General features: G+C 57.8%; 1 protein-coding gene across 2 annotated transcripts in view; it reads left to right on the forward strand.

The window, feature by feature from the left end:
- Positions 1-21130, forward strand: part of LOC121269385 (thioredoxin-related transmembrane protein 2-like) — a 53771-nt gene that overhangs the window by 17111 nt on the left and 15530 nt on the right. For both annotated transcript variants that reach the window (XM_041173975.1, XM_041173974.1), the window contains exons 2-4: positions 9421-9481; positions 11131-11244; positions 14203-14279. In XM_041173975.1, coding sequence (XP_041029909.1) covers positions 9421-9481; positions 11131-11244; positions 14203-14279 — 252 coding nt within the window. The remainder of the gene's footprint in view (positions 1-9420; positions 9482-11130; positions 11245-14202; positions 14280-21130) is intronic.

Genomic DNA, 21130 nt, shown 5'->3' on the forward strand with positions numbered 1-21130 from the left:
TGGGGAGAGCGGGGTATTTGGGGAAAGTGGGGTATCGGGTAGTTTGGGTAGGGCAGGGTATCTGGGTAGTTTGGTGTGAACGGGGTATTTGGGGAGAGCGGGGTATCGGGTAGTTTGGGGAGAACGGGGTATCTGGGTAGTTTGGGGAGAGCGGGGTATCGGGTAGTTTGGGTAAGGCGGGGTATCTGGGTAGTTTGGGGTGAGCGGGGTATTTGGGGAGAGCGGGGTATCGGGTTGTTTGGGGTGAGCGGGGTATTTGGGGAGAACGGGGTATCTGGGTAGTTTGGGGAGAGCGGGGTATTTGGGGAGAGCGGGGTATCTGGGTAGTTTGGGGAGAGCGGGGTATTTGGGGAGAGCGGGGTATCTGGGTAGTTTGGGGAGAGCGGGGTATTTGGGGAGAGTGGGGTATCGGGTAGTTTGGGTAGGGCGGGGTATCTGGGTAGTTTGGGGTGAGCGTGGTAGTTGTGGATAGCGTGGTATCTGGGTAGTTTGGGGTGAGCGGGGTATTTGGGGAGAGCGCGGTATCGGGTAGTTTGGGGTGAGCAGGGTATTTGGGGAGAGCGGGGTATCTGGGTAGTTTGGGGAGAGCGGGGTATCTGGATAGTTTGGGGTGAACGGGGTATCTGGTAGTTTGGGTAGGGTGGGGTATTTGGGGAGAGCGGAGTATCGGGTAGTTTGGGTAGGGCGGGGTATCTGGGTAGTTTGGGGAGAGTGGGGTATCGGGTTGTTTGGGGTGAGCGGGGTATTTGGGGAGAACGGGGTATCTGGGTAGTTTGGGGTGAGCGGGGTATCTGGGTAGTTTAGGGAGAGCGGGGTATTTGTGGAGAGCGGGGTATCGGGTAGTTTGGGGAGACTGAGGTATCTGGGTAGTTTGGGGAGAGCGGGGTATCGGGTAGTTTGGGTAAGCCGGGGTATCTGGGTAGTTTGGGGTGAGCGGGGTATTTGGGAAGAGCGGGGTATCGGGTTGTTTGGGGTGAGCGTAGTATTTGGGGAGAACGGGGTATCTGGGTAGTTTGGGGAGAGTGGGGTATCTGGGTAGTTTGGGGAGAGCGGGGTATTTGGGGAGAGCGGGGTATCTGGGTAATTTGGGGAGAGCGGGGTATTTGGGGAGAGCGGGGTATCTGGGTAGTTTGGGGAGAGCGGGGTATTTGGGGAAAGTGGGGTATCGGGTAGTTTGGGTAGGGCAGGGTATCTGGGTAGTTTGGGGTGAACGGGGTATTTGGGGAGAGCGGGGTATCGGGTAGTTTGGGGAGAACGGGGTATCTGGGTAGTTTGGGGAGAGCGGGGTATCGGGTAGTTTGGGTAAGGCGGGGTATCTGGGTAGTTTGGGGTGAGCGGGGTATTTGGGGAGAGCGGGGTATCGGGTTGTTTGGGGTGAGCGGGGTATTTGGGGAGAACGGGGTATCTGGGTAGTTTGGGGAGAGCGGGGTATCGGGTAGTTTGGGTAAGGCGGGGTATCTGGGTAGTTTGGGGTGAGCGGGGTATTTGGGGAGAGCGGGGTATCGGGTTGTTTGGGGTGAGCGGGGTATTTGGGGAGAACGGGGTATCTGGGTAGTTTGGGGAGAGCGGGGTATTTGGGGAGAGCGGGGTATCTGGGTAGTTTGGGGAGAGCGGGGTATTTGGGGAGAGCGGGGTATCTGGGTAGTTTGGGGAGAGCGGGGTATTTGGGGAGATTGGGGTATCGGGTAGTTTGGGTAGGGCGGGGTATCTGGGTAGTTTGGGGTGAGCGTGGTAGTTGTGGATAGCGTGGTATCTGGGTAGTTTGGGGTGAGCGGGGTATTTGGGGAGAGCGCGGTATCGGGTAGTTTGGGGTGAGCGGGGTATTTGGGGAGAGCGGGGTATCTGGGTAGTTTGGGGAGAGCGGGGTATCTGGGTAGTTTGGGGTGAACGGGGTATCTGGTAGTTTGGGTAGGGTGGGGTATTTGGGGAGAGCGGAGTATCGGGTAGTTTGGGTAGGGCGGGGTATCTGGGTAGTTTGAGGAGAGTGGGGTATCGGGTTGTTTGGGGTGAGCGGGGTATTTGGGGAGAACGGGGTATCTGGGTAGTTTGGGGTGAGCGGGGTATCTGGGTAGTTTAGGGAGAGCGGAGTATTGGGTAGGGCGGGGTATCTGGGTAGTTTGGGTTGAGCGGGATATTTGGGGAGTGCGGGGTATCGGGTACTTTGGGGTAAGCGGGGTATTTGGGGAGAGCGGGGTATCGGGTAGTTTGGGTAGGGCGGGGTATCTGGGTAGTTTGGGGAGAGCGGGGTATCTGGGTAGTTTGGGGAGAGCGGGGTATCTGGGTAGTTTGGGGAGAGCGGTGTATCTGGGTAGTTTGGGGAGAGCGGGGTATTTGGGGAGAGCGGGGTATCGGGTAGTTTGGGTAGGGCAGGGTATCTGGGTAGGGTGGGGTATTTGGGTAGGGCGGGGTATTTGGGGAGAGCGGGGTAGCTGGGTAGTTTGGGGTGAGCGGGGTATCTGGTAGTTTGGGTAGGGTGGGGTATTTGGGTAGAGCGGGGTATCTGGGTAGTTTGGGGAGAGCGGGGTATCTGGGTAATTTGGGGTGAGCGGTGTATCTGGTAGTTTGGGTAGGGTGGGGTATTTGGGTAGAGCGGGGTATCTGGGTAGTTTGGTGAGAGCGGGGTATCTGGGTAGTTTGGGGAGAGCGGGTTTTCTGGGTAGTTTGGGGTGAGCGGGGTATCTGGTAGTTTGGGTAGGGTGGGGTATTGGGGTAGGGCGGGGTATTTGGGGAGAGCGGGGTATCTGGGTGGTTTGGGGTGAGCGGGGTATTTGGGGAGAGCCGGGTACCTGGGTAGTTTGGGGAGAGCGGGGTATCTGGGTAGTTTGGGGAGAGCGGGGTATCTGGGTAGTTTGTGGAGAGCGGTGTATCTGGGTAATTTGGGGTGAGCGGGGTATTTGGAGAGAGCGGAGTATCTGGGTAGTTTGGGGAGAGCGGGGTATCTGGGTAGTTTGGGGTGAACGGGGTATTTGGGGAGAGCGGGGTATCGGGTAGATTGGGGAGAACGGGGTATCTGGGTAGTTTGGGGAGAGCGGGGTATCGGGTAGTTTGGGTAAGGCGGGGTATCTGGGTAGTTTGGGGTGAGCGGGGTATTTGGGGAGAGCGGGGTATCGGGTTGTTTGGGGTGAGCGGGGTATTTGGGGAGAACGGGGTATCTGGGTAGTTTGGGGAGAGCGGGGTATTTGGGGAGAGCGGGGTATCTGGGTAGTTTGGGGAGAGCGGGGTATCTGGGTAGTTTGGGGAGAGCGGGGTATTTGGGGAGAGTGGGGTATCGGGTAGTTTGGGTAGGGCGGGGTATCTGGGTAGTTTGGGGTGAGCGGGGTATTTGTGGATAGCGTGGTATCTGGGTAGTTTGGGGTGAGCGGGGTATTTGGGGAGAGCGGGCTATCGGGTAGTTTGGGTAGGGCGGGGTATCTGGGTAGTTTGGGGTGAGCAAGGTATTTGGGGAGAGCGGGGTATCGGGTATTTTGGGGAGAGCGGGGTATCTGGGTAGTTTGGGGTGAGCGGGGTATTTGGGGAGAGCGGTGTATCTGGGTAGTTTGGGGTGAGCGGGGTATTTGGGGAGAGCGGGGTATCTGGGTAGTTTGGGGTGAGCGGGGTATTTGGGGAGAGCGGGGTATCGGGTAGTTTGGGGAGAGCGGGGTATCTGGGTAGTTTGGGGAGAGCGGGGTATTTAGGGAGAGCAGGGTATCTGGGTAGTTTGGGGAGAGCAGGGTATCTGGGTAGTTTGGGGAGAGCAGGGTATCTGGTAGTTTGGGTAGGGCGGGGTATTTGGGGAGTGCGGGGTATCTGGGTAGTTTGGGATGAGCGGGGTATTTGGGGAGAGCGGGGTATCTGGGTAGTTTGGGGAGAGCGGGGTATCTGGGTAGTTTGGGGTGAGCGGGGTATCTGGGGAGAGCGGGGTATCTGGATAGTTTGGGGTGAGCGGGGTATTTGGGGAGATCGGGGTATTGGGTAGTTTGGTGAGAGCGGGGTATCTGGGTAGTTTGGGGTTAGCGGGGTATTTGGGGAGAGCGGGGTATCTGGGTAGTTTGGAGTGAGCGGGGTATTTGGGGAGAGCGGGGTATCTGGGTAGTTTGGGGAGAGCGGGGTATCTGGGTAGTTTGGGGTGAGCGGGGTATTTGGGGAGAGCGGAGTATCGGGTAGTTTGGGTAGGGCGGGGTATCTGGGTAGTTTGGGGTGAGCGGGGTATTTGGGGAGAGTGGGGTATCGGGTAGTTTGGGGTGAGCGGGGTATTGGGGAGAGCGGGGTATCGGGTAGTTTGGGTAGGGTGGGGTATCTGGGTAGTTTGGGGTGAGCGGGTTATTTGGGGAGAGCGGGGTATTTGGGGAGAGTGGGGTATCTGGGTAGTTTGGGGGGAGCGGGGTATCTGGGTAGTTTGGGGAGAGCGGGGTATCTGGGTAGTTTGGGGAGAGCGGGGTATCTATGTAGTTTGGGGTGAGCGGGGTATTTGGGGAGATCGGGGTATTGGGTAGTTTGGGGAGAGCGGGGTATTTGGGTAGTTTGGGGTGAGCGGGGTATTTGGGGAGAGCGGAGTATCGGGTAGTTTGGGTAGGGCGGGGTATCTGGGTAGTTTGGGGTGAGCGGGGTGTTTGGGTAGAGCGGGGTATTGGGTAGTTTGGGGAGAGCGGGGTATCTGGGTAGTTTGGGGAGAGCGGGGTATTTGGGGAGAGCGGGGTATTTGGGGAGAGCGGGGTATCTGGGTAGTTTGGGGAGAGCAGGGTATCTGGGTAGTTTGGGGAGAGCAGGGTATCTGGTAGTTTGGGTAGGGCGGGGTATTTGGGGAGTGCGGGGTATCTGGGTAGTTTGGGATGAGCGGGGTATTTGGGGAGAGCGGGGTATCTGGGTAGTTTGGGGAGAGCGGGGTATTTGGGGAGAGCGGGGTATTTGGGGAGAGCGGGGTATCTGGGTAGTTTGGGGTGAGCAGGGTATCTGGGTAGTTTGGGGAGAGCAGGGTATCTGGGTAGTTTGGGGAGAGCAGGGTATCTGGGTAGTTTGGGGTGAGCGGGGTATCTGGGGAGAGCGGGGTATCTGGGTAGTTTGGGGTTAGCGGGGTATTTGGGGAGAGCGGGGTATCTAGGTAGTTTGGAGTGAGCGGGGTATTTGGGGAGAGCGGGGCATCTGGGTAGTTTGGGGAGAGCGGGGTATCTGGGTAATTTGGGGTGAGCGGGATATTTGGGGAGAGCGGAGTATCGGGTAGTTTGGGTAGGGCGGGGTATCTGGGTAGTTTGGGGTGAGCGGGGTATTTGGGGAGAGCGGGGTATCGGGTAGTTTGGGGTGAGCGGGGTATTGGGGAGAGCGGGGTATCGGGTAGTTTGGGTAGGGCGGGGTATCTGGGTAGTTTGGGGTGAGCGGGTTATTTGGGGAGAGCGCGGTATCGGGTAGTTTGGGGTGAGCGGGGTATTTGGGGAGAGCGGGATATCTGGGTAGTTTGGGGGGAGCGGGGTATCTGGGTAGTTTGGGGAGAGAGGGGTATCTGGGTAGTTTGGGGTGAGCGGGGTATCTGGGGAGAGCGGGGTATCTGGGTAGTTTGGGGTGAGCGGGGTATTTGGGGAGATCGGGGTATTGGGTAGTTTGGGGAGAGCGGGGTATCTGGGTAGTTTGGGGTTAGCGGGGTATTTGGGGAGAGCGGGGTATCTGGGTAGTTTGGAGTGAGCGGGGTATTTGGGGAGAGCGGGGTATCTGGGTTGTTTGGGGAGAGCGGGGTATCTGGGTAGTTTGGGGTGAGCGGGGTATTTGGGGGGAGCGGAGTATCATGTAGTTTGGGTAGGGCGGGTTATCTGGGTAGTTTGGGGTGAGCGGGGTGTTTGGGGAGAGCGGGGTATCGGATAGTTTGGGGTGAGCGGGATATTGGGGAGAGCGGGGTATCGGGTAGTTTGGGTAGGGCGGGGTATCTGGGTAGTTTGGGGTGAGCGGGGTATTTGGGGAGAGCGCAGTATCGGGTAGTTTGGGGTGAGCGGGGTATTTGGGGAGAGCGGGGTCTCTGGGTAGTTTGGGGAGAGTGGGGTATCTGGGTAGTTTGGGGTGAACGGGGTATCTGGTAGTTTGGGTAGGGTGGCGTATTTGGGGAGAGCGGAGTATCTGGTAGTTTGGGTAGGGCGGGGTATCTGGGTAGTTTGGGGAGAGCGGGGTATCGGGTTGTTTGGGGTGAGCGGGGTATCTGGGTAGTTTGGGGTGAGCGGGGTATTTGGGGAGAGCGGGGTATTGGGTAGGGCGGGGTATCTGGGTAGTTTGGGGTGAGCGGGATATTTGGGGCGAGCGGGGTATCGGGTACTTTGGGGTGAGCGGGGTATTTGGGGAGAGCGGGGTATCGGGTAGTTTGGGTAGGGCGGGGTATCTGGGTAGTTTGGGGAGAGCGGGGTATCGGGTAGTTTGGGTAGGGCAGGGTATCTGGGTAGGGTGGGGTATTTGGGTAGGGCGGGGTATTTGGGGAGAGCGGGATATCTGGGTAGTTTAGGGTGAGCGGGGTATCTGGTAGTTTGGGTAGGGTGGGGTATTTGGGGAGAGTGGGGTATCTGTGTAGTTTGGGGAGTGCGGGGTATCTGGGTAGTTTGGGGTGAGCGGGGTATCTGGTAGTTTGGGTAGGGTGGGGTATTTGGGTAGAGCAGGGTATCTGGGAAGTTTGGGGAGAGCGGGATATCTGGGTAGTTTGGGGTGAGCGGGGTATCTGGTAGTTTGGGTAGGGTGGGGTATTTGGGTAGGCTGGGGTATTTGGGGAGAGCGGGGTATCTTGGTAGTTTGGGGAGAGCGGGGTATCTGGGTAGTTTGGGGTGAGCGGGGTATCTGGTAGTTTGGGTAGGGTGGGGTATTTGGGTAGGGCGGGGTATTTGGGGAGAGCGGGGTATCTGGGTAGTTTGGGGAGAGCAGGGTATCTGGGTAGTTTGGGGAGAGCGGGGTATCTGGGTAGTTTGGGGAGAGCGGGGTATTGGGTAGTTTGTGGAGAGCGGTGTATCTGGGTAATTTGGGGTGAGTGGGGTATTTGGGGAGAGCGGAGTATCTGGGTAGTTTGGGGAGAGCGGGGTATCTGGGTAGTTTGTGGTGAGCGGGGTATTTGTGGAGAGCGGGGTATCGGGTAGTTTGGGGAGAATGAGGTATCTGGGTAGTTTGGGGAGAGCGGGGTATCGGGTAGTTTGGGTAAGCCGGGGTATCTGGGTAGTTTGGGGTGAGCGGGGTATTTGGGAAGAGCGGGGTAGCGGGTTGTTTGGGGTGAGCGTAGTATTTGGGGAGAACGGGGTATCGGTAGTTTGGGGAGAGTGGGGTATCTGGGTAGTTTGGGGAGAGCGGGGTATTTGGGGAGAGCGGGGTATCTGGGTAATTTGGGGAGAGCGGGGTATTTGGGGAGAGCGGGGTATCTGGGTAGTTTGGGGAGAGCGGGGTATTTGGGGAAAGTGGGGTATCGGGTAGTTTGGGTAGGGCAGGGTATCTGGGTAGTTTGGGGTGAACGAGGTATTTGGGGAGAGCGGGGTATCGGGTAGTTTGGGGAGAACGGGGTATCTGGGTAGTTTGGGGAGAGCGGGGTATCGGGTAGTTTGGGTAAGGCGGGGTATCTGGGTAGTTTGGGGTGAGCGGGGTATTTGGGGAGAGCGGGGTATCGGGTTGTTTGGGGTGAGCGGGGTATCTGGGTAGTTTGGGGAGAGCGGGGTATCGGGTAGTTTGGGTAGGGCAGGGTATCTGGGTAGGGTGGGGTATTTGGGTAGGGCGGGGTATTTGGGGAGAGCGGGATATCTGGGTAGTTTGGGGTGAGCGGGGTATCTGGAAGTTTGGGTAGGGTGGGGTATTTGGGGAGAGCGGGGTATCTGGGTAGTTTGGGGAGAGCGGGTATCTGGGTAGTTTGGGGTGAGCGGGGTATCTGGTAGTTTGGGTAGGGTGGGGTATTTGGGTAGAGCAGGGTATCTGGGTAGTTTGGGGAGAGCGGGATATCTGGGTAGTTTGGGGTGAGCGGGGTATCTGGTAGTTTGGGTAGGGTGGGGTATTTGGGTAGGCTGGGGTATTTGGGGAGAGCGGGGTATCTTGGTAGTTTGGGGAGAGCGGGGTATCTGGGTAGTTTGGGGTGAGCGGGGTATCTGGTAGTTTGGGTAGGGTGGGGTATTTGGGTAGGGCGGGGTATTTGGGGAGAGCGGGGTATCTGGGTAGTTTGGGGAGAGCAGGGTATCTGGGTAGTTTGGGGAGAGCGGGGTATCTGGGTAGTTTGGGGAGAGCGGGGTATTGGGTAGTTTGTGGAGAGCGGTGTATCCGGATAATTTGGGTTGAGTGGGGTATTTGGGGAGAGCGGAGTATCTGGGTAGTTTGGGGAGAGCGGGGTATCTGGGTAGTTTGTGGTGAGCGGGGTATTTGTGGAGAGCGGGGTATCGGGTAGTTTGGGGAGAATGAGTTATCTGGGTAGTTTGGGGAGAGCGGGGTATCGGGTAGTTTGGGTAAGCCGGGGTATCTGGGTAGTTTGGGGTGAGCGGGGTATTTGGGGAGAGCGGGGTATCTGGGTAATTTGGGGAGAGCGGGGTATTTGGGGAGAGCGGGGTATCTGGGTAGTTTGGGGAGAGCGGGGTATTTGGGGAAAGTGGGGTATCGGGTAGTTTGGGTAGGGCAGGGTATCTGGGTAGTTTGGGGTGAGCGGGGTATTTGTGGAAAGCGGGGTATCTGGGTAGTTTGGGGTGAGCGGGGTATTTGGGGAGAGCGGGCTATCGGGTAGTTTGGGTAGGGCGGGGTATCTGGGTAGTTTGGGGTGAGCAAGGTATTTGGGGAGAGCGGGGTATCGGGTAGTTTGGGGAGAGCGGGGTATCTGGGTAGTTTGGGGTGAGCGGGGTATTTGGGGAGAGCGGTGTATCTGGGTAGTTTGGGGTGAGCGGGGTATTTGGGGAGAGCGGGGTATCTGGGTAGTTTGGGGTGAGCGGGGTATTTGGGGAGAGCGGGGTATCGGGTAGTTTGGGGAGAGCGGGGTATTTGGGGAGAGCGGGGTTTCTGGGTAGTTTGGGGTGACTGGGGTATTTGGGGAGAGCGGGGTATCGGGTAGTTTGGGGAGAGCGGGGTATCTGGGTAGTTTGGGGAAAGCGGGGTATTTGGGGAGAGCGGGGTATCTGGGTAGTTTGGGGAGAGTAGGGTATCTGGGTAGTTTGGGGAGAGCGGCGTATCTGGTTAGTTTGGGGAGAGCGGGGTATTTGGGGAGAGCGGGGTATCTGGGTAGTTTGGGGTGAGCGGGGTGTTTGGGGAGAGCAGGGTATCTGGGTAGTTTGGGGTGAGCGGGGTATTTGGGTAGTTTGGGGAGAGCGGGGTATTTGGGGAGAGCGGGGTATCTGGGTAGCTTGGGGTGAGCGGGGTATTTGGGGAGAGCGGGGTATCTAGGTAGTTTGGGGTGAGGGGCCCACCTTGTCACGTTGCTCTGTTTTCTCTCCGAGTCTGATCCTGTTCTCTTTACATCAAACCTTTCAGAGGGAAGTGGAAATCCTGATGTTCCTGAGCGCCATTGTCATGATGAAGAATAGAAGATCCAGTGAGTTCTGGGGTTTGAGGGGCTAGGGTGGTGTGTGTTTAAAAGGGCACTTTACACAGCACCATTCATGGCTTCAACAGGTTCCAAACTACTTCACAGGCAGTAAAGTACTCCTGAAGTGTTGTCCCTATCGGATACTCAACAGCCATTTTGTTCACCGTGATTTGAGGATGGCCAAATAATCTCTTTTCAAGGGAGGGTAGGAGTTGTGGATTGAGGGATAACTATAGGTCAGCAACTCATATTGCAATAGTGAGCTCTTTGATGTACCTATAATTGGACATACAGAGGGCTCCACTTCATACAAAAGACAGGACATCCAACAGTGCGGCGCTCACTCACTACTGACCCTCCGACAGTGTAGTGCTCCCTCTCTACTGACCCTCCCAACAGTGCGGCGCTACTGACCCTCCGACAGTGCAGCACTCCCTCAGTCCTGGCCTTCTGAAAGTGCGGCACTCCCTCACTACTGAGCCTCTGACAGTGCAGCGCTCCCTCACTACTGGCACTCTGACAGTGCAGCACTCCCTCACTACTGACACTCTGACGGTGCAGCACCCCTCACTACTGACCAACAGTGCGTCACTTCCTCAGTACTGACCCTCCAACAGTGTAGTTCTCCCTCACTACTGACCCTTTGACAATGCGGCGCTCCCTCAGTACTGACCCTTCGACAGTGCGGCGCTCCCTCACTACTGACCAACAGTGCGTCACTTCCTCAGTACTGACCCTCCAACAGTGTAGTTCTCCCTCACTACTGACCCTTTGACAATGCGGCGCTCCCTCAGTACTGACCCTTCGACAGTGCGGCGCTCCATCAGTACTGACCCTCCGACAGTGCGGCGCTCCATCAGTACTGACCCTCTGACAGTGCGGCACTCCCTCAGTACTGACCCTCCGACAGTGCGGCGCTCCCTCAGTACTGACCCTCCGACAGTGCGGCGCTCCCTCAGTACTGACCCTCCGACAGTGCGGCGCTCCCTCAGTACTGACCCTCCGACAGTGCGGCGCTCCCTCTGTACTGACCCTCTGACAGTGCGGCACTCCCTCAGTACTGACCCTCCGACAGTGCGGCGCTCCCTCAGTACTGACCCTCCGACAGTGCGGCACTCCCTCAGTACTGACTCCATAGATGCCATGGAGGTGAGAGTATTCTCACATAAGCCGTGCTGTCATTCCCAGAAAAGTATGTTGTTATGTTTTGGTTTAGCGAATCTGTAATGGAGCTGCCTGTTGCTAAAGTTTTTATTTTTCTCTCCCTTTCCCCCTCTTTTCCCCCCCACCCCTCTCCCTCTCCCCCTCCCCCCTTCCCCCCTCTCCCTCTCCCCCCCTTCCCCCCACTCTCCCTCTCCCCCCCTTCCCCCGTCTCTCCCTCTCCCCTCCCCCTCTCCCTCTCCCTCACTCTCCCTCCCCTGTCTCTCCCCCTCCTCCTGTCTCTCCCCCTCCCCCCCCGTCTCCCACCCGACCCCCTGTCTCCCACCCTCCCCCTGTCTCCCTCCCTCCCCCTGTCTCTCCCTCCCCCCCCGTCTCTCCCCCTCCCCCTGTCTCTCCCCCCCTCCCCCTCCCCCTGTCTCTCCCCCCACTCCCCGTCTCCCTCCCTCCCCGTTGCTCTCTCTCCCTCCCTCTCTCCTTGCTGTTGACCTCCTCAGTCACAGTGGAGCAGCACGTGGGGAACATCTTCATGTTCAGCAAGGTGGCCAACCTCATACTGTTCTTCCGCCTGGATATCCGCATGGGCCTGCTCTACCTCACCCTGTGCGTAGGTGAGTAACACTTCCCCCCACTTCTGAACCCTTCCCCACTGCCGCACAGGCCCCCAGCCCATTCCAGGGTCCAGGAGTGCTGGCTGGCTGGATTCGTGGGCTGGGCGGGACTGGAGGTGGGGGGGGGTTGGTTGGTGGGTGGGGTCTGCGGAGGGAGTTTATTGCCCCATTTCGCGACGCTACCCTTGAACCTACCGGGGTCAGCATTGCGTCCGGAGCCCTTTAACATCCCAGCACTCTCCACATTCAAACCCGGGGGGGCAGTCACGGTCAGGATTGCCCTGGCTGTGATCCGAGAACGGTTACAGCACACGAAGAGGCCGTTCGGCCCCTCGTGTCCCTACTGTCTCTCTCTCTCTCCCTCTCTATGTGCAAGAGCAGCTCACCTAGCCCTGCTCACCCACCGCCTTCTCCCCACACTGCAAACTTTTTTCCTTCCCGATGATGACCGGATTCCCTTCCTTTTGAAAGCCTTGATTGAACTTGCCTCCGCCGCACTCTCAGGCCACGCATTCCCTATCCTAACCACTCTCCCCCCCGCCAAGAAGATCTTCCTCGTGTCACTCCTGGTTCTTTTACCAATCACCTTATTCCTTCTGGGGACCTGGGCTTCGCTGGCCGGGCCCAGCATGTAAGACCCGTCCCCAACGGCCCCCTTGAGAAGGTGGGTGGGTGGGTGAGCTGCCTTCTTGAGCAGCTGCAGTCCCCGTGTGGTGGAGGTACACCCACAGCGCTGTTAGGGAGGGAGTTCCAGGATTTTGTCCCGTGTGGTGTAGGTACATCCATGGCGCTGTTAGGGAGGGAGTTCCAGGATTTTGTCCGTGTGGTGTAGGTACACCCACAGCGCTGTTAGGGAGGGAGTTCCAGGATTTTGTCTTTATGGTGTAGGTAACCCACGGCGCTGTTAGGGAGGGAGTTCCAGGATTTTGTCCCTGTGGTGTAGGTACACCCACAGCGCTGTTAGGGTGGGAGTTCCAGGATTTTGTCCGTGTGGTGTAGGTACACCCACAGTGCTGTTAGGGAGGGAGTTCCAGGATTTTGTCCCTGTGGTGTAGGTACACCCACAGTGCTGTTAGGGAGGGAGTTCCAGGATTTTGGCCGTGTGGTGTAGGTACATCCACGGCGCTGTTAGGGAGGGAGATCCAGGATTTTGTCCGTGTGGTGTAGGTACACCCACAGCGCTGTTAGTGAGGGAGTTCCAGGATTTTGTCCGTGTGGTGTAGGTACATCCACAGCGCTGTTATGGAGGGAGTTCCAGGATTTTGACCCCAGCGACAGTGAAGGAACGGCCGATATATTTCCAAGTCGAGATGGTGAGTGGCTCGGAGGGGAACTTCCAGGTGGTGGGTGTTCCCCATGTGTCTGCTGCCCTTGTCCTTCTAGATAGTAGTGGTGGTGGGTTTGGAAGGTGCTGTCGAAGGAGCTTTGGTGAGTTGCTGCAGTGCATCTTGTAGATGGTACACACGCTGCTGCTACTGTGCGTCGGTGGTGGAGGGAGTGAATGTTTGTGGATGGGGGGCCGATCAAGCGGGGCTGCTTTGTCCTGGATGGTGTCGAGCTTCTTGAGTATTGTGGGAGCTGCACTCATCCAGGCAAGTGGAGAGTATTCCACTAAAGAACAACAAAGGGCAATGATACAGCCTCTTAAGTAGAATAAAATGCTCTAAGACACTCACAAGAACGTGATCAAACTTTGAGATACATGTGGAGTTATTAGGACAGGTGACCAGAAGCTTGGTCAAAGAGGGAGTCTTTAAGGAGTGTCTTAAAGGAGAAGAGAGAGAGAGAGGGGCAGAGAAGTTTAGGGAGGAAATTCCAGAGCTTAGGGCCCCAGGCAGCTGAAGGCACGGCCGCTAATTCTGGCCTCTTGACCTCTTAAAATCAGGGGATGGTCAGGAGGCCGGAATTGGAGGGGCCTGGGTGGGTTGTGGATTGGGAAGGTGCTGCATTCTAGTGTCTACTGCATTCGCAGCTCCCAGTGCGGTTTCCTCTACATTGGAGAGACCAAACGCAGACTGTGTGACCGCTTTGCAGAACATCTTCGGTCTGTCCGCAAGCATGACCCAGACCTCCCTGTCGCTTGCCATTTTAACACTCCACCCTGCTCTCCTGCCCACATGTCCGTCCTTCACCTGCTGCAATGTTCCAGTGAAACCCAACGCAAACTGGAGGAACAATACCTCATCTTCTGACTAGACACTTTACAGCCTTCCGGACTGAATATTGAGTTCAACAGTTTTAGATCATGAACTCTCTCCTCCATCCCAACCCCCTTTCCCATCCCCACCTTTTTTTTCCCCAATAATTTATATAGATTTTTCTTTTCCCATCTATTTCCATTATTTTTAAACGTATTTCCATCCATTGTTTTATCTCTGCCTTTTAGCCTATTTCGATCCCTTCCCCTCACCCCCACCCCCACCCCCACCAGGGCTGTCTGTGCCTTTCGAGTTCTCATGACCCTTCAACAGACCTGCTGAGCTTTTCCGGGTATTTTTGTTCCTGTCGGAGGATTGTTGCTGCGGTGTCCCCCGGTTCTGAATCCTCCCGCCCGCGGGCACAGTTTCTCTCCACCGGCTCCTGTCCCGGACCCCCTCCTGATTTTGAACGCCATCTCCTCCCCAAGGAGAGCAGCCCCAGCGTGCGCCAGTGTGTCCCTGTAACTGCAGCAGCCCCCACCTCCCCACCCCCCCCCCTCCCCGCCCCCCGCCAAAATCATCCCTGGAACCATCCTCCCGTGATCCCCCAGGGGTGAGCTCCTCGCTGGCACTCACTACCTGGGCATCACACACGACTGACTAAAAGTGCCCATGTAACCCCCCACCCCCGCTCTGCTGCCCCAGGCTGGATCGAGCAGCTTGGTGGAAGAGACCGGGACAGTGAGCGGAGCTATGGACGGGGGGTTGTATTGCACGTGGCACGTGGTAATCTCTCTCTCTCTCTCTCTGGTCTCCGCAGTCTTCCTGATGATCTGTAAACCTCCCCTCTACATGGGGCCCGAGTACATCACGTATTTCAACGATAAAACCATTGATGTAAGTCAGCTGCACACTCACTGGTCTTAGCGCAGCGCCTGTGTCCTTGCAGTGTCACCAGTCTCCCGGTCTGGCTATGCCTCGATAAAAGTGAGAGGGAGGATGAAAGGTTTCAGGAGGGAGTTGCAGAGCGTCGGGGAGGGCCCGTGCACCAGCGGTGGAGCGTTGAAATCGGATTGGGGGCTGGTGGGGGGGGGGGGGGTGCTCATGACGCCGGAATTGGAGGACCGCAGGTATCTCAGAGGGTTGTAGGAGGGATAGGGAGGGTTGTAGGGGCTGGAGGAGGTTACAGAGATAGGGAGAGTTGTAGGGGCTGGAGGAGGTTACAGAGATAGGGAGGGATGTTGGGGCTGGAGGACGTTACAAAGATATGGAGGGGTGTAGGGGCTGGAGGAGGTTACAGAGATAGGGAGGGGTGTAGGGGCTGGAGGAGGTTACAGAGATAGTGAGGGGTGTAGGGGCTGGAGGAGGTTACAGAGATAGGGAGGGGTGTAGGGGCTGGAGGAGGTTACAGAGATAGGGAGGGGTGTAGGGGCTGGAGGAGGTTACAGAGATAGGGAGGGGTGTAGGGGCTGGAGGAGGTTACAGAGATAGGGAGGGCTGTAGGGGCTGGAGGAGGTTACAGAGATAGGGAGGGTTGTAGGGGCTGGAGGAGGTTACAGAGATAGGGAGGGTTGTAGGGACTGGAGGAGGTTACAGAGATAGGGAGGGTTGTAGGGACTGGAGGAGGTTACAGAGATAGGGAGGGTTGTAGGGGCTGGAGGAGGTTACAGAGATAGGGAGGGTTGTAGGGACTGGAGGAGGTTACAGAGATAGGGAGGGGTGTAGGGACTGGAGGAGAAGGCAGTGTGTGTATGTGGGGCATGGAGGGATTTAAACACGAGGATGGGCTATTTTAAAATGAAGGCATTGTTGAAATGGGGGCTGGAATAGATCAGCAAGAATGGTGACTGGTGTGGAGCATGGTTGGGGAAGGGGACTTTATACAAATTAAGATATGGGATGAGAAGAGTGTGCTTTGTAGGAGAGCCTGTGTGTGCGTCGGGGAGAGAGAGTGGGTGTCAGAAAGAGGGAGCAAGTGCGTGAGAGAGAGAGAGAGTGAGCGTGTGAGAGAGTGAGTGTGTGAGAGAGAGAGAGAGTGAGTGTGTGAGAGAGAGAGAGAGTGAGCGTGTGAGAGAGTGAGCGTGTGAGAGAGTGAACGTGTGAGAGAGTGAACGTGTGAGAGAGTGAGCGTGTGAGAGAGTGAGCATGTGAGAGAGAGAGAGAGGGTGTGAGAGAGAGTGAGGGTGTGAGAGAGAGTGAGGGTGTGAGAGAGAGTGAGGGTGTGAGAGAGAGTGAGGGTGTGAGAGAGAGTGAGCGTGTGAGAGAGAGTGAGCGTGTGAGAGAGAGTGAGCGTGTGAGAGAGAGAGAGTGAGCGTGTGAGAGAGAGAGAGTGAGCGTGTGAGAGAGAGAGAGTGAGCGTGTGAGAGAGAGAGAGTGAGCGTGTGAGAGAGAGAGAGTGAGCGTGTGAGAGAGAGAGTGAGCGTGTGAGAGAGCGAGGGAGCGTGTGAGAGAGCGAGGGAGCGTGTGAGAGAGCGAGGGAGCGTGTGAGAGAGCGAGGGAGCGTGTGAGAGAGCGAGGGAGCGTGTGAGAGAGCGAGGGAGCGTGTGAGAGAGAGAGGGACCGTATGAGAGAGAGCGAGCATGTGAGAGAGAGCGTGTGAGAGAGAGAGAGAGCGTGTGAGAGAGAGAGAGAGCGTGTGAGAGAGAGAGTGAGCGTGTGAGAGAGAGAGTGAGCGTGTGAGAGAGAGAGTGAGCGTGTGAGAGAGAGAGTGAGCGTGTGAGAGAGAGAGTGAGCGTGTGAGAGAGAGTGTGAGCCTGTGAGAGAGAGAGTGAGCGTGTGAGAGAGAGAGTGAGCGTGTGAGAGAGAGAGTGAGCGTGTGAGAGAGAGAGTGAGCGTGTGAGAGAGTGAGCGTGTGAGAGAGTGAGCGTGTGAGAGAGTGAGCGTGTGAGAGAGTGAGCGTGTGAGAGAGTGAGAGAGAGAGAGAGTGAGCGTGTGAGAGAGAGAGCGAGTGAGCGTGTGAGAGAGAGAGAGAGTGAGCGTGTGAGAGAGAGAGAGAGTGAGCGTGTGAGAGAGAGAGAGAGTGAGCGTGTGAGAGAGAGAGAGAGTGAGCGTGTGAGAGAGAGAGAGAGTGAGCGTGTGAGAGAGAGAGAGAGTGAGCGTGTGAGAGAGAGAGAGAGTGAGCGTGTGAGAGAGAGAGAGAGTGAGCGTGTGAGAGAGAGAGCGTGTGAGAGAGTGAGCGTTTGAGAGAGTGAGCGTGTGAGAGAGTGAGCGTGTGAGAGAGTGAGCATGAGAGAGTGAGCGTGTGAGAGAGTGAGCGTGCAAGAGAGCGAGCGTGCAAGAGAGCGAGCGTGCGTGTGAAAGCGAGAGAGCGTGCGTGTGAGAGCGAGAGAGCGTGCGTGTGAGAGCGAGAGCGAGCGCGTGAGAGAGCGAGCGCGTGAGAGAGAGCGAGCGCGTGAGAGAGCGAGCGCGTGAGAGAGAGCGAGCACGTGAGAGAGCGAGCGCGTGAGAGAGAGAGCGCGTGAGAGAGAGAGCGAGCACGTGAGAGAGAGAGCGAGCACGTGAGAGAGAGCGAGCGTGTGAGAGAGAGAGAGCGAGCGCGTGAGAGAGAGAGAGCGAGTGCGTGAGAGAGAGAGAGCGAGTGCATGAGAGAGAGAGAGCGAGCGCGTGAGAGAGAGAGCGAGCGCGTGAGAGAGAGAGCGAGCGCGTGAGAGAGAGAGAGCGAGCACTTGAGAGAGAGAGAGCGAGCGCGTGTGGGAGAGAGAGAGCGAGTGCATGAGGGAGAGAGAGAGCGAGCGCGTGAGAGAGAGCGAGCGAGTGCGTGACAGAGGGCGAGCGCGTGAGAGTGAGCGAGCGCGTGAGAGAGAGAGCGAGCGCGTGAGAGAGAGCGAGCGCGTGAGAGAGAGAGAGCGAGCGCGTGAGAGAGAAAGAGCGAGCGCGTGAGAGAGAGAGCGAGCGCATGAGAGAGAGAGCGAGAGCGAGCGCGTGTGGGAGAGAGAGCGAGCGCGTGTGAGAGAGAGCACGTGTGAGAGAGAGCGCGTGTGAGAGAGAGAGCGAGCGTGTGCGAGAGAGAGAGCGAGCGTGTGCGAGAGAGAGAGCGAGCGTGTGCGAGAGAGTGAGCGAGCGTGTGAGAGAGCGAGCGCGTGTGAGAGAGAGCGAGCGCGTGTGAGAGAGCGAGCAAGCGCGTGTGAGAGAGCGAGAGCGAGCGCGTGTGAGAGAGAGAGCGAGCACGTGTGAGAGAGAGATAGCGAGCGCGTGTGAGAGAGAGCGAGCGCATGTGAGAGAGAGCGAGCGCGTGTGAGAGAGAGAGAGCAAGCATGTGAGAGAGCGAGAGCGAGCGTGTGAGAGAGTGAGCGAGCGCTTGTGTGAGAGAGAGAGAGTGAGCGTGTGAGAGAGAGAGTGAGCGTGTGAGTGAGCGAGCGCGTGAGAGAGCGAGCGCATGAGAGAGAGCGAGCGTGTGAGAGAGCGAGAGCGAGCATGTGAGAGCGAGCGTGTGAGAGAGCGAAAGCGAGCGTGTGAGAGAGCGAGTGAGCGCTTGTGTGAGAGAGTGAGCGTGTGAGAGAGAGTGAGCGTGTGAGAGAGTGAGCGTGTGAGAGAGTGAGCGTGTGAGAGAGTGAGCGAGCGTGTGAGAGATAGTGAGCGTGTGAGAGAGAGAGAGTGAGCGTGTGAGAGAGCGAGCATGTGAGAGAGAGAGAGCGAGCATGTGAGAGAGCAAAAGCGAGCGTGTGAGAGAGCGAGCGAGCGCTTGTGTGAGAGAGAGTAAGCGTGTGAGAGAGCGAAAGCGAGCGTGTGAGAGAGCGAGCGAGCGCTTGTGTGAGAGAGAGTGAGCGTGTGAGAGAGAGAGAGCGAGCGTGTGAGAGAGAGCGAGCGTGTGAGAGAGAGCGAGCGCGTGTGAGAGAGAGAGCGAGCGCGTGTGAGAGAGAGATAGCGAGCGCGTGTGAGAGAGAGCGAGCGCATGTGAGAGAGAGCGAGCACGTGTGAGAGAGAGAGAGCAAGCATGTGAGAGAGCGAGAGCGAGCGTGTGAGAGAGTGAGCGAGCGCTTGTGTGAGAGAGAGTGAGCGTGTGAGAGAGAGTGAGCGTGTGAGAGAACGAGGGAGCGTGTGAGAGAGCGAGGGAGCGTGTGAGAGAGCGAGGGAGCGTGTGAGAGAGCGAGGGAGCGTGTGAGAGAGAGAGGGACCGTATGAGAGAGAGCGAGCATGTGAGAGAGAGCGTGTGAGAGAGAGAGAGAGCGTGTGAGAGAGAGAGAGAGCGTGTGAGAGAGAGAGTGAGCGTGTGAGAGAGGGAGTGAGCGTGTGAGAGAGAGTGAGCGTGTGAGAGAGTGAGCGTGTGAGAGAGAGAGTGAGCGTGTGAGAGAGAGAGTGAGCGTGTGAGAGAGAGAGTGAGCGTGTGAGAGAGAGAGTGAGCGTGTGAGAGAGTGAGCGTGTGAGAGAGAGAGTGAGCGTGTGAGAGAGAGAGTGAGCGTGTGAGAGAGAGAGTGAGCGTGTGAGAGAGAGAGTGAGCGTGTGAGAGAGAGAGTGAGCGTGTGAGAGAGAGAGTGAGCGTGTGAGAGAGAGAGTGAGCGTGTGAGAGAGAGAGTGAGCGTGTGAGAGAGTGAGCGTGAGCGTGTGAGAGAGAGAGAGAGTGAGCGTGTGAGAGAGAGAGAGAGTGAGCGTGTGAGAGAGTGAGCGTGTGAGAGAGTGAGCGTGTGAGAGTGAGCGTGAGAGAGTGAGCGTGAGAGAGTGAGCGTGAGAGAGTGAGCGTGTGAGAGAGCGAGCGTGCAAGAGAGCGAGCGTGCAAGAGAGCGAGCGTGCGTGTGAAAGCGAGAGAGCGTGCGTGTGAGAGCGAGAGAGCGTGCGTGTGAGAGCGAGAGAGCGTGCGTGTGAGAGCGAGAGAGCGTGCGTGTGAGAGCGAGAGAGCGAGCGCGTGAGAGCGAGAGAGCGAGCGCGTGAGAGAGAGCGAGCGCGTGAGAGAGCGAGCGCGTGAGAGAGCGAGCGCGTGAGAGAGAGCGAGCGCGTGAGAGAGCGAGCGCGTGAGAGAGCGAGCGCGTGAGAGAGAGAGCGCGTGAGAGAGAGCGAGCACGTGAGAGAGAGAGCGAGCGCGTGAGAGAGAGAGAGCGAGCGCGTGAGAGAGAGAGCGAGTGCGTGAGAGAGAGAGAGCGAGTGCGTGAGAGAGAGAGAGCGAGTGCGTGAGAGAGAGAGAGCGAGTGCGTGAGAGAGAGAGAGCGAGCGCGTGAGAGAGAGAGCGAGCGCGTGAGAGAGAGAGCGAGCGCGTGTGGGAGAGAGAGAGCGAGCGCGTGAGGGAGAGAGAGCGAGCGCGTGAGAGAGAGCGAGCGAGCGCGTGACAGAGGGCGAGCGCGTGAGAGTGAGCGAGCGCGTGAGAGAGAGAGCGAGTGCGTGAGAGAGAGAGAGCGAGTGCGTGAGAGAGAGAGAGCGAGTGCGTGAGAGAGAGAGAGCGAGTGCGTGAGAGAGAGAGAGCGAGTGCGTGAGAGAGAGAGAGCGAGCGCGTGAGAGAGAGAGAGCGAGCGCGTGAGAGAGAGCGAGCGCGTGAGAGAGAGAGCGAGCGCGTGAGAGAGAGCGAGAGCGAGCGCGTGTGGGAGAGCGAGCGCGTGTGAGAGAGAGCACGTGTGAGAGAGAGCGCGTGTGAGAGAGAGAGCGAGCGTGTGCGAGAGAGTGAGCGAGCGTGTGCGAGTGAGCGAGCGTGTGAGAGAGCGAGCGCGTGTGAGAGAGCGAGCAAGCGCGTGTGAGAGAGCGAGAGCGAGCGCGTGTGAGAGAGAGAGCGAGCACGTGTGAGAGAGAGATAGCGAGCGCGTGTGAGAGAGAGCGAGCGCATGTGAGAGAGAGCGAGCGCATGTGAGAGAGAGAGAGCAAGCATGTGAGAGAGCGAGAGCGAGCGTGTGAGAGAGTGAGCGAGCGCTTGTGTGAGAGAGAGAGAGTGAGCGTGTGAGAGAGAGAGTGAGCGTGTGAGAGAGAGAGTGAGCGTGTGAGAGAGAGAGTGAGCGTGTGAGAGAGAGAGTGAGCGTGTGAGTGAGCGAGCGCGTGAGAGAGAGCGAGCGTGTGAGAGCGAGAGCGAGCATGTGAGAGAGCGAGCGTGTGAGAGAGCGAAAGCGAGCGTGTGAGAGAGCGAGCGAGCGCTTGTGTGAGAGAGTGAGCGTGTGAGAGAGAGTGAGCGTGTGAGAGAGTGAGCGTGTGAGAGAGAGTGAGCGTGTGAGAGAGAGAGCGAGCGTGTGAGAGATAGTGAGCGTGTGAGAGAGAGAGAGAGTGAGCGTGTGAGAGAGCGAGCATGTGAGAGAGAGAGAGCGAGCATGTGAGAGAGCAAAAGCGAGCGTGTGAGAGAGCGAGCGAGCGCTTGTGTGAGAGAGAGTGAGCGTGTGAGAGAGAGCGTGTGAGAGAGAGAGTGAGCGTGTGAGAGAGAGAGTGAGCGTGTGAGAGAGAGAGTGAGCGTGTGAGAGAGAGTGAGCGTGTGAGAGAGAGAGTGAGCGTGTGAGAGAGAGTGAGCGTGTGAGAGAGAGAGTGAGCGTGTGAGAGAGAGAGTGAGCGTGTGAGAGAGAGAGTGAGCGTGTGAGCGTGCAAGAGAGTGAGCGTGCAAGAGAGTGAGCATGCAAGAGAGCGAGCGTGCAAGAGAGCGAGCGTGCGTGTGAAAGCGAGAGAGCGTGCGTGTGAGAGCGAGAGAGCGTGCGTGTGAGAGCGAGAGAGCGAGCGCATGAGAGCGAGAGAGCGAGCGCGTGAGAGAGAGCGAGCGCGTGAGAGAGCGAGCGCGTGAGAGAGAGCGAGCACGTGAGAGAGCGAGCGCGTGAGAGCGAGCGCGAGAGAGAGAGCGAGCACGTGAGAGAGAG

The sequence above is a fragment of the Carcharodon carcharias genome, chromosome 24, assembly GCF_017639515.1.
Source record: "Carcharodon carcharias isolate sCarCar2 chromosome 24, sCarCar2.pri, whole genome shotgun sequence".
In the NCBI taxonomy this organism is placed as follows: Eukaryota; Metazoa; Chordata; class Chondrichthyes; order Lamniformes; family Lamnidae; genus Carcharodon; species Carcharodon carcharias.